This window comes from Carcharhinus amblyrhynchos, chromosome 15 (genome assembly GCF_965287045.1).
Source record: "Carcharhinus amblyrhynchos chromosome 15, sCarAmb.v2.hapA, whole genome shotgun sequence".
Classification (NCBI taxonomy): Eukaryota; Metazoa; Chordata; class Chondrichthyes; order Carcharhiniformes; family Carcharhinidae; genus Carcharhinus; species Carcharhinus amblyrhynchos.
Genome location: NC_137338.1, coordinates 71,555,179 through 71,570,759, shown reverse-complemented (window position 1 = coordinate 71,570,759; position 15,581 = coordinate 71,555,179). Strand labels below are relative to the sequence as shown.

At 42.5% G+C, this 15,581-nt stretch overlaps 1 protein-coding gene across 1 annotated transcript in view; it reads right to left on the bottom strand.

Moving 5' to 3' along the window:
• ccdc122 (coiled-coil domain containing 122) overlaps positions 1 to 14,388 on the bottom strand; it is a 46,689-nt gene extending 32,301 nt beyond the window's left edge. The window contains exons 1-2 of the mRNA XM_080203321.1: positions 14,376 to 14,388; positions 12,142 to 12,260 (exon numbers count right to left, since the gene is read on the bottom strand). Of these exons, the coding sequence (XP_080059447.1) occupies positions 12,142 to 12,258 (117 nt within the window). The 5' untranslated portion in view covers positions 12,259 to 12,260; positions 14,376 to 14,388. The remainder of the gene's footprint in view (positions 1 to 12,141; positions 12,261 to 14,375) is intronic.
• Positions 14,389 to 15,581: the final 1,193 nt, after the last annotated feature.

Here is a 15,581-nt window from a genome sequence, read left to right as displayed (position 1 = left end):
AAGTTGTCTGCTTTGCATTGTGTGTGTGTCCAAGCCCTCTACATCTAATGCGATTTGATTTAATATTGTTACATATATTGGGAGACAGTGAAAAGTATTATTTCTTGCACACTTTACAGAAGAAATACTCGTTGATAAAGTACATATGAGAGAAGGAGAGGGTGCAGAATATGGTGTTACAGTTACAGCTAGGGTGTAGAGAAAGATCATCTTAATATGTGTTATGTCTATTCCAAAATCTGACGGCAGCAGGGAAAAAGCTGTTCTTGAGTTGGTTGGTATGTGATTTCAGATATTTACATCTTTTCCCCGACAGAAGAAGGTGGAAGACTGCCTGGGGACTTCGATTATGCTGGCTGCTTTTTCGAAGCAGCAGCATCAAGTGTAGATGGAGTCAATGGATGGGAGGCTGGTTTGCATGATGGACTGGGCTTTGTTTGCAATTTCTTGTGATCTTTGTCAGAGTAGGAACCATACCAAGCTGTGATACATCTGGAAAGGATGCTCTTTATGGAGCACCTGTAAATAATTGGTGACAGTTGTAGCAGACATGCCGAATCCACTTCCATCCACCACCAGTTGACAGCTCTCTGTTTCTTCCTTGAAAGGAGGCCCAGCAGCTTGTTCACTCATTATACAACTTCTCTTTCAAGTCCACTCACATATTCCAAATAAAGGTTTTTGCTACACCCATGGGTTCCAACCACACCTGCCATTTATGGGAAAAGTGAAACATTCTTTGTTCCAGTCCTTCTCAGATTGTGTCCCTCACCCTTTTTTCTGGTGATGACTATATCGGTGTTGTTTTCCTCTCTTATCTTGAGCTTCAAAATTCCACTGGCTTTGCATCCCATTTCACTCCTTCTCTCTTTCCTTTATTGAATATAACTTTGACTCTTTCTGTCATTGACTTTTCTATCTCTATTTCTAGAGATATGTCATCAACCAATGATCAGTATAAACTTACTAACACCCACAGAAACCTAGGCTACACTTCCTCACATTCCACTTCCATTAAAAAACAAGTCTATCTTGAAAAATACCTAATACCCATTTGCCACATACATATGGCTGTGAGTTGTGTCATGGACTTGCCTGGTAACAAGAAGACCCAGAATTAACAAAGGGAATGATGGGATGTAACCTACTTAGCAACAAGGGAGAATCTGCCTGGCAACAGCAATAGACCACATTCAAAGGGGCCAGTGAGATGCATCCTTTTCTCAGGAATGAGATTAGTAAACATTAAGATAAGATTAGATGTACCATATCAGGAAGCAGTTTACTGAGTTGCGGGGAGGCATATAAACGCTATTTTCAAGAGTCAGAAATGGTCCAACATACAATCAGCAGAATCAAGAGGCCCAGGGGTATAATTGTCAACTCCTGCAAAAGCAGAAAGGCCTGTTTAGCATCTCAGTGGAAGGCCAGCAATTTTAACACCTCACAGGGAGGCCAGGGTAACATCTGCAGCAAGCCAACATACAGCAGAGGTCCTTTTAAAGTCCTACAGCCAAGCTAATACAAAACCTTTGTAAAAATAGTTTACCTATCCTTGCTGAACCAGACAAAGACGCTTTGCAGACTGAATCATCCTGCCAGTGGTAACTATAAACTGGATTTAACTTACAGATTTGTTTAAGGTGGATGTTATTTGGGGAATGGGGAAGTTATACTGAGTTCAGGTATTGGGGATATAGTTTGAAACAAGGAGTGATTTCTAGATAAAAGTGTGTGTGTATTTTGTGGCTTAGAAAATTGCAGTCCTGTTTGTGTATTTGTCTTTTCTTTAATTTAATAAATAGCCTTTATTAACTGATACACTGGACTGCTTATTCTCATGAGTGGTTTCACGTGATTTCGCACACCATTTTAAAAAAAGCATACACCACCATGAACATGTTGAGGTGCCCTCACAAATAACATCAGTGTAGTTTGTGGCAGCTAATATAGAGCCTCTCTTCTTGTTGTGAATAGGGAAATAAAACAGACAGAAATACAATATTAACTTAAATAGCTCTTCTGAGGCCAGTTGACAACATCCTGGGCCTTGTTAAAGTCACTGCATTCCTCCCCCTCTAGGTCCAAGGAATCTTGGCAGTTTGTTCGCCTAGAGAGACTGTTGCAGCATCTAAACACCGAATCCAGTTCCTCAAGTTCTGTGCCTGATGTAGGTGGGGTGTAGCGAACCAGTGCTCGTCTCTTTCACCTAGAACACTGAGACATGGGTTCACTCCATTCTTCAGGAGGCAAGGGAGTAGACGTGGCTACATCCACTGGTCCAATTTGGACTTGGAGGTTTCAATGGCTGGAGAGCAGGAGCCAACATGTCTCGGAAATCTTTGAAGCTCCCAACATGCTGCTCATCGTTTGTTCCTGAATGGCCTGAGAGCTTAAGGCTTTCAAATGGTCAGGTGTTTTCTCAGGATGGCATCCCTTACGTGGACTTACTATGAAACCAGTCCTGTCCTCGAGTCAATGATGCCTTGTAAACAGGCAGGGCCATTCACATGATTCTTTAACAATGCTTTATCACCCGCATTAATGTGTCTCGCAAGGCTGATATTGTTGTGGGCTCTGCACTGGGCTTCTTGATGCCTTTCCACCCTTCCCCCAGGTTTAGGAAGATCAGGCTGAACCTGGTGTGGAGTTGTCTGTCCATGTGCAAATTGGTTGGTACTATTTCAGTAGTCGCAAGCAGGGGAGGGGTGTTGTTCCGTAATTGAACAGTAATCTGGAAAGTTTGGTGTCCAAAGAGGCTGCAGGTTGTTTCTTTATGCCTTTTTTCAAGGTTGTCAGCTATTTCCACAAGGCTGTTTAGCTGATGCATGATATGGTACTGTCCTAATGTGTCGAATTCCATTCAACTTCATAAAATAGGTGAGTTTGTAGCTGGCAGAGGACAGTCCATTGTCAGAAAGCAGCACCTCCAGAATCCTGCGTATCACGAAGGAGGCACAAGGTTTCTCTACCATCGTTTTTATTTGATGAATGCACTCCAGATCCATTTGGAGTGGGCATCTGCAATTACAAGGAACATTGAGCCCATGAATGGATTGGCATAATTGACATGTAGCTGAGTTCACAGCCTACCCAGCCATTCTCAACGGTATAGAGGGGCTGATAGTAGTAACTTTGCCTTTGTTGGCATTGCTGGTACTGACCCACAAGTGTGGCTATGTCTGTATCCAAGCCTGACCACCAGACATAGCTCCTTGCGAGCATCTTTATTTTGGTCACTCCTGAGTGGTCAAGGTGAAGTTCAACCAGGATGGGATGGCAGCCCTGGCTCAGGATGACAATTTTGATCCCCATAAGAATATACCATCTTCTACAGTTGGCTGCTCTCTCTAACTCCAATATGGGTGGAACTCAGGATATAATGGCCTTTTGGTTTCCACTGTCAACACGAGCTGTTTCAATTTAGTGAGGATTGGGTCTTTTGAGTCCACAGTGGAATATTATTTGCTGCCACTGGAAGAGTTTCTAAAAAAATAATTGTCACGACAGTCTCTTCCATTGGGGGTACCCACAGTGGGGTGTCTGCTAACGGAACCGACTCAAAGCATCTATGTTAACGATCCGGCTTCCTGGATGGTGTTCCAATTGGTAATTGCAGGGGGCAAGTAATAAAGCCCACCACTAGATTTAGGCCAATGCTAAGGGCAGCACCATCTTGTCTTCCCTTAGCAGCCCCAGTAGTGGCTTATGGTCTGTGGTAATGATGAATTTCTGCTCGTAAACATACCTGTGGAATTTTTTTTACACCAAATATCACCAGCAACCCTTTCTCAACATGGGCACATTTGCTTTCCATGATAGCCAAGGTCCTGGAAGTGTATGCAATTGGGCATTCCTCTCATTTTGGTGACCTATGTGCCAATACTGTCCTGATGCCTTACGAGGATGTGTCGCAGTCAGTAACAGTTCTTTCCTGGGATTATAATGTGCCAGAATGTTTGAGGACAGCTGTTGCTTTATTCTATTGAAAGACAAGGATTGACTGGAAGATCACTCCCAAGGTTGATCCTTTTTAGTAGTTCATGTAATGCAACTAGAACAGAGGCAAGGTTGGGTATCAGTTTCCCACAGTAGGTTACCAATCCCAGAAATGATCTTAACTCCCAGATGAATGAGAGCACTGGGGCGTTTTTTCTTTCGCTTGCACCTTGTCCTCCAAGGATGTAGACCAGACTTGTCTACTCTGTAGTCCATATAGATCACTTAGGAGGCCTAGAATACATGTTTTTCCCTTCTTAGGTGTAACCCTGCCTTGGAAAATTAACTTATAACTTCCTCAAGATTCTCTAGGTGTTCCTTATTTGTTTTTCCTGTTATGAGGACATCATCCAGGTAGATAGCAACCTGATGGAGACCTTGTAAAATGGAGGTGGCTTGGGGTTGTAGCATTCTCTAACTAGTCTAGTCAATTCTTTGAAAGGCACCTTAGAGAAAATTAAACTCCAAACAACAACAAATACTGAAGCTCCTTAGGCAGTAAGGAGAATTATCTATTGTTTTCCATCTGCCATAATCTTGCTTGTCCGAAAAAAGTAATGCATGCATTCCACACATTGGGCCCAGCTCTCGACAGCAGGATCAAACAAGTCTAGTTTTCCAAACAAAGGCATGATGCATAAGGATGGTTTACCCCAACTGAGGCCAACTGTTGTAAACAACTTCCTTCGGGCTCATGCTTTACCTCATTGCCACTGAAGTAACTCTTCCGAGGCCAATGTTCCTTCACCAAATTTAGATTTAGTCAGCAACAGTCAGCCAGGTACTACCTTATACAGAGTATAAACCTGGAGTGCCAGTAACCCTGACAGTCCACATGCAGAGCTCTCTGATTGGACAAGCCATTTACTGCCTTAATCAAGGAGCTCATATTCTAAGAGGTCCACATTGTGAGCCTCGTTAAAGTCATTACATTAATGTTTAAACAAAAATCTGTTATGGAAAACATTCATGCAGGGCCAGAAGGTTACAATGCAACACAGTTGTTAGAAGTTATTTTGTTTAAGTTAAGCAAAATCACTAATTGATTTCTCCTCTTCTTCATTACTGAATCTCCAGTTATGTGGCACCTTAGACATAAGATATAGGTGCAGAAGTAGGCCATTTGGTCCACTGAGTCTGTTCCACCATTCAATGAGTTCATGACTGAGGTTAAATGATAATCCTCAACTTCATTTTCCCAGTCTATCCCAGCAAACCTTGATTCCTTTATTGATGAAAAGATTGTATCTCAGTCTTCAACATACTTAACTACCAGCCTCTACAGCCTCTGATGTAAAGAATTCCACAGATTCACTATCTTTTGACAGAAGAGATTCCTCTTAATTTCTGTCTAAAATAGGCAACCCCTCATTCTGGTTCTAGACTCTCACAAGGAGAAACAGCCTCTTGGCATCTACTCTGTCAAGCCCTCTGAGAATCCTACGAGTCTCAACAAAGTTGCCTCTCAATCTTCTAAACTCCAAAGAGTACAGACCCTGTACTTAACCTCTACTCAAAATCTTTCTATACCTGGAGCAACTTAGGGAGCCTTCTCTGGACTGCCTCCAATACCAGTACATCTTTCCTCTGATAAAGGGACCTAAGCTGTTCACAATATTCCAGGTGTGGTCTACCTAGTGCCTTGTGTGGTTTCAGTAAGAGCCTCCTATTTTTATACATCATTCCCTTTGAAATGAAGGCCAACATTCCATTTACCTTCCCTATGATCTGCTGATCTTGCATGCTGGACAGCAACTTGTCCTACAAGAGCGAGTAAATTGTATCAAAGAGTGCTTTGAAATCTGTTTGGTTGATGTTCTATGAAATCTGGAAGTGTGTGCATATAAGGTTTTCAGTACAGTAGTATCAGAGTGTGGTGGGGCGTATGAATGTCACGTGAGAGTCTTGATTGATACAGATTGTTGGTAGGTGAGTAATGGGAATGTGGAGAATTAAACAATGAATGAGGCTAATTGTACAGTTGGTAGGATGTGACATCTGAGGATACATTTACCACCTTTCACTACTAGAGTGAGGTAATTGTGCTGCTTATGGCATTGCATTGGTCCTTTGTGCATAAATAGATGTCGATTTTTACAGCTTTCTGCATCTACTGCTAAAATAACTCCTCAGCAGCCAGTGTCCCTTCACTAGATTCCCTTTATATACAGACTCAATTCCACTCCTAAGAACAAAGAACATTACACGACAGGAATGGACCCTTCGGCATTCCAAGCCTGCACTGACCATGCTGCCCAACTTAACTAAAACTCCCTACCCTTCTGGGGATCATATCCCGCTATTTCCATCCTATTCGTATATTTGTCAAGAAACTCTTTAAAAGTCACTATTGTGTCCGCTTCCACTATCTCCCCTGGCAGCGAGTTCTAGGCACCCACCTTCCTCTGTGTAAAAAAACTTGCCTTGTACATTTTCTTTAAACCTTGCCTCTCACACCTTAAACCTATGCTCCCTAGTAATTGACTCTTCCACTCTGGGGAAAAAGCTTCTGGCTATCCACTCCGTCCATGCTTCTCAAAATCTTGTAGACTTCTATCAGGTCGTTCCAGTGAGAACAAACCAAGTTTCTCCAACCTCTACTTGTGGCTGATGCCCTCCATACCAGGGTACATCCTGGTAATTTTTTTTCTGTACCCTCTCCAATCCTTCTGGTAGTGTGGCGACCAGAATTGAACTCTACTTTCCAAGTCTGGCCTAAGGTTCTATAAAGCTGCAACAAGACTTGCTAATTTTTAAACTCAGTGTCCCAGTTGATGAAGGTAAGCATGCCGTATGTCTTCTCAACTATCTTCTCCACCTGCGTTGCTACTTTCAGTGACTTGTGTATCTACACCCAGATCTCTCTGCTTATCAATATTCTTAAAGGTTCTGCCATTTACTGCATATTTCCTATTTGTATTAGACCGTTCAAAATGCATCACCTCACATTTGTCTAGATTAAACTCCATCTGCCATTTCTGCGCCCAAGTCTCCAACTGATTTATATCCTGCTGTATCCTCTGATGGTCCTCATCACTATCTGCAACTCCACCAATCTTTGTCATCCGCAAACTAATCAAACCAGTTACATATTCCTCCGAATCATTTACATATATTACAAATAGCAAAGGTCCTTGCACTGATCCCTGAAGAGCGCCACTTGTTACAGCCCTCCGTTCAGAAATGCACCATTCCACTGCTACCCTTTGTCTTTTATGACCGAGCCAGTTCTGTATCCACCTTGCCAACTCGCCTCTGATCCCATGCGACTTCACCTTCTGCACCAGTGAGGAGACCTTATCAACGCCCTTACTGAAGTCCATGTAGATAACATCCATTGCCCTACCATCATCAATCATCTTCGTCACTTCCTCAAAAAACTCGATCAAGTTCATGAGACATGACCTCCCCTTCACAAAACCATATTGCCTCTCGCTAATATGCCCACTTATTTCCAAGTGAGAATAAATCCTGTCTCGAAGAATCCCCTCCAATAATTTCTCTACTACTGATGTAAGGCCCGCTGGCCTATAATTACCTGGATTATTCTTGCTACCCTTCTTAAACAAAGGAACAACATTGGCTATTCTCCAATCGTCTGGGACCTCCCCTGTAAAAAGTCTGACAACACCAGGTTTTAGTCCAACCTATTTATTTGATAATATACTGATATGATAGTATATTATCAAATAAATAGGTTGGACTAAAACCTGGTGTTGTCAGACTTTTTACTGTGTTTACGCCAGTCCAACGCCGGCATACCCACATCATGACCTCCCCTGTAACCAGTGAAGATACTAAGGTTTCTCTCAAGGCCCAGCAAATTCCTCCCTTGCCTCTCTCAGTATTTTGGGGTATATCCCATCGGGCCCTGGGGACTTGTTTACCTTAATGTTTCTCAAGAACCCCAATACCTCCTCCTTTTTGATCTCAACATGACTCAAACTATCTACACATCCTTTCCCAGACTCATCATCCACCAAGTCCTTCTCTTTGGTGAATACTGACGCAAAGTACTCATTTAATACCTTGCCCATTTCCTCTGGCTCACGCATAGATTCCCTTCCCTGCTCTTGAGTGGGCCAACCCTCTTCCTGGCTTCTCTCTTGCTCTTTAAATATGTATAAAAAGCCGTGGGATTTTCCTTAATCCTGCTGGCCAATGCTTTTTCGTGACCCCTTTTAGTCCTCCTTACTTAAGTTTTCTTCTACTTTCCTTGTATTCCACACTTGCTTCATGTGTTCCCAGCCTCCTAGCTTCTTCAAATGCTTCCTTTTTCTCTTTGACTAGGCTCACAATATCTCTCGTTATCCAAGGTTCCCAAAACTTGCCATACTTATCCGTCATCCTTACAGGAATGTGCCGGTCCTCAATTCCTATCAACTTACATTTGAAAGTCTCCCACATGCCAGATGTTGATTTGCCCTCAAACATCTGCGTCTAATCTACATTCTTCAGTTCCTGCCTAATATTATTGTAATTAGCCTTTCCCCAATTTAGCACCTTCACTTGAGGACTACACTTATCTTTATCCGTCAGTACCTTTAAAGCTTGCTGAAATGTGATCACTGTTCCCAAACTGCTCCTGTGCTGAAACAGCAACCACCTGGCTGGCCTCATTTCCCAATACCAGGTTCAGTATGGCCCCTTCCATAGTTGGACTATCTACATACTGTTTCAAGAAGCCCTCCTTACAAACTCTGCCCCATCCATGCCCATAGCACTGTGAGTCCCAGTTAATATAGGGGAAGTTAAAATCTCCCACCACAACAGCCCTGTTACTTTCACACCTTACTAAAATCTGCCTACATATCTGTTCCTCTATCTCCCTCTATTGTGGGGTGGCCCATAGTAAACCCCCAACATTGTGACTACACCCTTCCTATTCCTGAGCTCTCCCCATATTGCCTCAGTGTATGAGCCCTCCTAAGAGTACTTCAGGTACAAAATCAGAATCTGGACGGTCAGTAGCTCTCTCCTTTCTCTATATGTATAGGTGAATTTCCCTGATTGGGCAGGTAATATTACCTCAAACAGGGAGCTTATATTCCAAGGAGCCAACCTCATGGGCCTCGTTGAGGTCATTACACCCCTCCCTTCCCACATCTGAGGAACCTTGGTGGTTTACATTAAGGTCGGTGCAGATCTGAGGGACCAAATGGCCTCCTTCCCTGCAGAAGGAAGCCACTTGGCTACTTGGGTCTGCACCAACCACAATCCCACCCAGCCCCTAATCCCTTAACCCCACACATTTACCCTGCTAATCCCCCTGACACTAGGGTTAATTTAGCATGGCCAATCTAACCTGCACATCTTTGGACTGTGGGAGGAAACCCACGCAGACCCAGGGAGAATGGGCAAACTCTACACAGATGGTGACCCGAAGCCGGAATTGAACTTGAAGTCCTGTTTGGTGAGAGGCAAGCATGATCAGAGATCTGGAAGGCTATGAGTGGAGGCCTGCGGAGAAAGCCAAAGACCTCCAAGGGAAGGACAGTAAAAGATCAGAAAGGTTGGGAAATTGCTCTGTGTGCTTTGATATTACTGAATAGTTCCCTACCTACAAGCTAGCTAGAATGATAGTCTTAACTTCCACTAATATTAAGATTCTGCAGGACACGGTAGACCCATGCCTCTGAAATGGAGAGTGTGGTGAGACGTATTCCAGCCTGGATTGGAGGCCTCTGGAGTTGACAATTCTGCATTAACAGTTCAATATTGAACTCGGGATAAATAACGGGTGCAGATTTTTATGGGAATATTTTTGCTTCTGTAAATGAAATGTGTACTGTGTTTCATCTTTGACAATATTGTGGCATCTGTAAGTGCAATGATTTTGGCTTTTATAGCACTGCAAATGGAGAAGGCCGTAAAATGAAAATAAAATACTCAGCTTTATAGAAAGATGTATGTGAAAACCAAGATCTATTAAAACCTTAGTAAAACAAGAGCTGGAATAGTAGGTACACTTGAGGGCTTCATTTCAGTGAAGAAATTATGGCAAGAAAAGTACATTTGCTCAGAGACTGCTTGATATGAAAACAAATGCAAGTATGAAGACAGTCAGTGGAGATTCCTGGGTAAAAAGAAAACAAAAAAGAGTGCTTTCCATGACCAACAGACTTCTCAAAATGCTTTACAGTTGACGAAGTACTTGTTGACGTAGTCACTGTTCTAATATAGAAAACATCAGTCATTACGTGTACAGCAACTGCCGACCCCTACTCCTCCATCCAATCAGCAAAGTGACAATAACCAGATCATTTGTCTTTTTTGTGAGATTCATTGATTAACTGGGTAATGTCGTATGGTGTTGGATACCATTTGGTATCTCTCTTTGTAATCTAAAGTAAGTTAACTGTAGGTTCAAGCTTGGAGCTGTCTCTGTGTTTGCTTGTGCACATGGCTCCATCCAAAACTGGACTGACCTCAGAAATGAATCATGAATATTCTTATATCACTGCATAGGCAGTACTGTACTCAGTCCCACATTCATCCTATACGTGCCAGAACCTCATACGATAGGTAATTCGATAGGAATGTTCAAATTATCAATGAACAGCGTGAAATAGATTTAAACAAAATTTCTGTTAGTCTCGACTGTTGCTAGAATAAGGGAACATTGACATCAAATTAAATGTAAGAGATTTAGGACAAAGACTACGAGAAACCATTTTATACAGTGTTGTGAGTCTATAGAATGCATTACTGTAAAAGTAAAGGCCATTTCAACATTTAAAAGTAAGTTAGATAATAAGGAAGGCATAAAGGTCACACAGAAAACTCTTACCTGTGCTCTCCAACTTACTGCAATAAATATTACCACCATTTAAAATCCACCACATTCAAAACAAGCAGCCTTTTAAAATGGCCAAAAAAGCAAAAAATATTAAGCATTTTCATTAACAACAATGCAAAGCTGCTGGTTATAGTGCCATCAGGTGGAGAGAGTTATTAATAAAGTCCAGTATTCTGGGTGTAATAATCTTGCCAAGGCCAGTCTTCTGTCACCATCACCCTTTATTTACAATGTGTTCAGTGCTACTTGGCCGCTACATGTACAGGTCAAACCCGGGAGCCTTCTGGTTGCTGGTTTGAGTGGAGCCAGCTGGTTTTAAACCCCTCATTGTCCCTTACACTCACTTAATAGGGGAGATCAGATTCTACGAGGCCAATGGGGAGATGTACTGATGATCTCCATGGCCACCATGATACTGGACTTTAAGAGCGGCATAGAGTACAAGGTCAAGGAGGTTATGCCAAATTTATACAGGACACTAGTTGGTCCTCAGCTGGAGTACTGATTACAGTCCTATGCGCCACACTATAGGAAGGATTTGAAAGCACTGAAGAGAGTGCAGAAGTTTACAAGAATGGTTCCAGGGATGAAAAACTTTAGTTTTGAGGATAGATTGGAGAGGTTGGGACTGTACTTCTTAGAGCGAAGAAGGTTAAAAGATTTGATGTTCAAAATTATGAAGGGTTGGACAGAGTAGATAGGGAGAAACTGTTCCTGCTCTAAAAGGATCAAGTATGAGAGCAAAGAATTAAAATGATTTGCAAAACAAGAAAATCTGTTGCGAGAAAAAAAATTCTCATCAAGCAAGTGGTTCAGGTTTGGAATGCGCTGCCTTGAAGTGTAATGGAGGCAGATCCAATAGTGGTATAAAAGGGGATAGGAAATTATTATTTTAATTAAAATAATGTGCAGGGATATGGGTAAAGGCAGGGGAATGGCACTAAGTCATAAGGCACATTTAGAGAGCTGATACAGACACAATGGGCTGAATGGCCTAATTCTGCACCATACAATTCCATGATTCTATGAAGAGGCAACTCTATTTGTGAGGATTGACAGTGACAGTCAACAAGATACTGAACAGGAGGAATCACATTTTGTCTTCGCTAATTTATCAAAATGTCTGCACAATAGTGCAAGCTTTCTGATTAAGAGCTTGTCAGTTGTAACACATAACTGCTTTTCATTTTAGCTTTGTATAGCAAATTATTGATATTAGGTTTGCATCTACAGTATGTTTTTGTGTACATGATTTTGTAAGATCCTGACTAAAAAACAGCATGTAATGTACACAGAAATTAATGTGAAATCTTCTATCCTCAATGCAATATAAACCAATTTACCTGCAAGTTAGTAAGAACGCTCTTGCTTTTTGCTGCTTCTATTGTCTGTTGATGTTGTTGCTGTGCTACTTCTTTAACAATCTGCGAAAGAGAAAGCTGTGTTCTTTCTCCAGCCATACCTCAAAAAGCAAAAATCATCAAATATAATAGTATGTCAATGTCATTTTCCATTACATTCAACATAAATGGACAGGGAAATGGGAAAAGAAAGTGGAATGCTTTGTTTGTGTGGTGCCTCTCAGGAATGACAGGGTGACAATTGCTAACCCAAGAACATGTTGCTAACTTCGCATCCTTCCACAACCATCGTCTGCCCATGAACTACATGACTTTCTTCTGGAAGATGGCATATGGATTTAAAAGGGATGCTGCCTTTAGAGGCCTGGTTTATGTCAGCATTGTGTGCTAATTTGTCTTGCAAAGAATTAGAGTGAATGGCGGTAAAGTTAGCAGTTCAGAAATGTGTTCCTGTTAGTTTATCCTCACCCTGCCCCAGAATTTGTAGTTTTCTTCGGTTCCTCTCCTATCTCCTCTCACACCCTCCACCAGCTTATCTTGACCATGAGAGCCACCTCATGCTCCCTCAATCCTTTTCCCAATAACCTGAAAAACAAAACCCCTTGATCTTCTGTCTTTCCAAAATCCCAGCTCATTTTCAACCTCTCTAACGTCCTTGAAAATAGGGCGGGGTGGGGTGGAATTTTCAGTCCGGATTAGCTGTCAGAGAAAACGATGACTGGGGAGGGGGCCCCTGGGGAGAGAAACATGGCCAGGCAGTGCCCTGGTATTGCCTCCAGCACAGATTGGAACTGCTAAGTTGGCAGTGCCAGTGTACCAAGGGCAGTGCCAGAAGAGCCCCTTAAGGGGATGATTTCCAGTTGTGTGTGGGTGCGGGTGAGTAGGCAATGAAGGGAGAACTTACAGGCACAGGGGGTAGTGGGCACGTTGCCCAACTCAACCTTACCACCACCTCCTTTGGTCACTCATTGGCCGGAATTTTACTGTCTCAGCCGTCACGGGAATTGAAACAGGCGAGGGGCAGACCATGGAAAAATCCACTGACCTCAGGTGGGATTTTACAGTTTTGGGATGAGGCTGTAAAATCCCGCCCATTATCTCTAAATTGTCTGGCTGCTTGAGCAACGTCCAGGGTGGATGAGCAGAAATTCTGACAAATAAATGTTGGGAAGACAGAAACCACAGTCTTCAGGTTCTGCCACAAACTCTGCTCCCTGGCCACTGATTTCATTCCCCTTCCAGACAACTATCTGAAGTTGAAACAGACTGTTTACAAATTTTATTAACTCTAAGACCACATATTCACACCATCATTTGCACCTCTACAACATTCCTCCTACTCCACCCTGTTCAGCTCATCTGCTGCTGGTACGCTTATCTATGCGTTTGTTGCCTCTCGACTTGACTATTCCAATGTGTTCCTGGTTGGCCTTCTATGAACTACCCTCTATAATGATGAAGTCATCCCATGACTTGACTATTTCAATACATTCCTGGCCTGGCAGTCGTTAAAAGCACGGAGGTATAGCAGGCAGTAAAGAAGGCAAATGGTATGTTGGCCTTGAAAGCAAGAGGATTTGAGAATAGGAATGTTTTACTGCAATTGTATTGGACATTGGTGAGGCCACACCTGGAATATTGTGTGCAGTTTTGGTGTCCTTTTCTGAGGAAGTGTCCTTTGGTGTCCTTATATTGCTATAGAGAAAGTGCAGCAAAGGTTTACCAGACTGATTCTGGGATGCCGGGACTGTTTTATGAGGAGAGACTAAGTCAGTTAGGGTTATATTAATTGGAGTTTAGAAGAGAGTGGAAATCTCATGGAAACTTATAAAATTCTAATAGAATTAAGCAGGGTAGATTCAGAAAGAATGCGCTCAATGGTGGAGGGAGTAGGGGTCACAACTTGAGGATAAGGAGTAAACATTTTAGGACTGGGGTAAGGAGAAATTTGTTCACTCAGAGAGTGGTGAATCCACAACACAAATTAGTTCAGGGCAAAACATTATGTGATTTTAGGAAGGAATTAGATATTGCTCTTGGGCTAAAGGAATCAAGGGATAGTGGGGATGGGGGAGGGAATTCAGGGTATTGAATTTGATGATCAGTAGTGATCATAATGAGTGGTGGAACAGGCTGAAAGTGCCAACTGACCTCCCCCTATGGGTGTGGATGTTTCTATGCAAGAGGCTTTTAAGTTATTAAAATCAAAAACGTACGTGTACAAAGCAGGTTTGGTTCAGTAGTCTGGCTAGCCATTTGATCCTCAAGATACAGGCAGCAGGGTGGCATAGTGGTTAGCATTGCTGACTCAACACCAGGGACCCAGGTTCGATTCTGGCCTTGCGTGACTGTGTAGAGTTTGCATGTTCACCTTGTGTTGGCTTGTGTTTCTCCCAGGTGCTCTGGTTTCCTCCCACATTCCAAAGATGTGCAGGTTAGATTGATTAGCCATGATTAATGCGCGGGGTTCCGAGGATAGGGCAGAGGTGAGGGCCTTGGTGGGGTGCTCTTTTGGAGAGTCGGTGCAGACTCGATGGGTCGGATGGTCTTTCTATATTATAGGATTATAATGTTCTATAAGCACTTTCCTGAGTCTGAGGAAACATAGCAATCTTGAGAAATGCGAGGTCAAACAAGAAAACACATCGGAGCAGATTTACAAAATGGGTTTGGCAACCCTGTGCCTCAGCTATGTGCTTTTGCAATGTTGTTTCTCAATGAATATATCTGAATTGGATAAGAGGTGGACTTGGAGCCCAATTTGTTTCACCAACTGCCTTTGGAAGATAGGCACTGCCTACCCAGTGCCACTGGCAAAGGCATATTGCAACCATGTTGGAGCCTGCCACTGACTTGCTGAATCAGCAGCTCCTTAGAATGCCAAGATTTGGAACATAGAAGAAAATGTCCATACACACAAAGGAAAGGGAGAAGGTACAGTGCTTGACCCAGTGTAAGGCGGCCTTTCAAAATTTCTTTTTCTATTGAAATAAACTGACATTCCTGCAGTGAACCCATCAGTTGGATAATAACAGCAGCACCTGCTTCAATTCACTGATTTGAGCATTTAAAATCCTATCCATACCTACCTGCATGGGCCTGTTAACAACAGGCCCATCCTTCTGTAATGTTGTAATTGCAACCACACTAGTGGAACTAGGATCTCCTAACAGCATTGGCTGAGCCTGTTTTGTTTCTAAACCATATATACTTATTCAAGCAGCAAACCATATTGAAAGCTGACAATACAAAACACAAACAGAGTTAGTTAATAGATGATGCTGAAGATGTGCACTGGTCTGAAGACCAGTTCCAGAGGTGGCCCACAGATGGCAAAGTAAATGTATCATTGATGAATTCAAAATGTTACAGTGAGACTTAGAGACCGGAAGCAATAGCAAATACTTTCTAATGTCCAGACA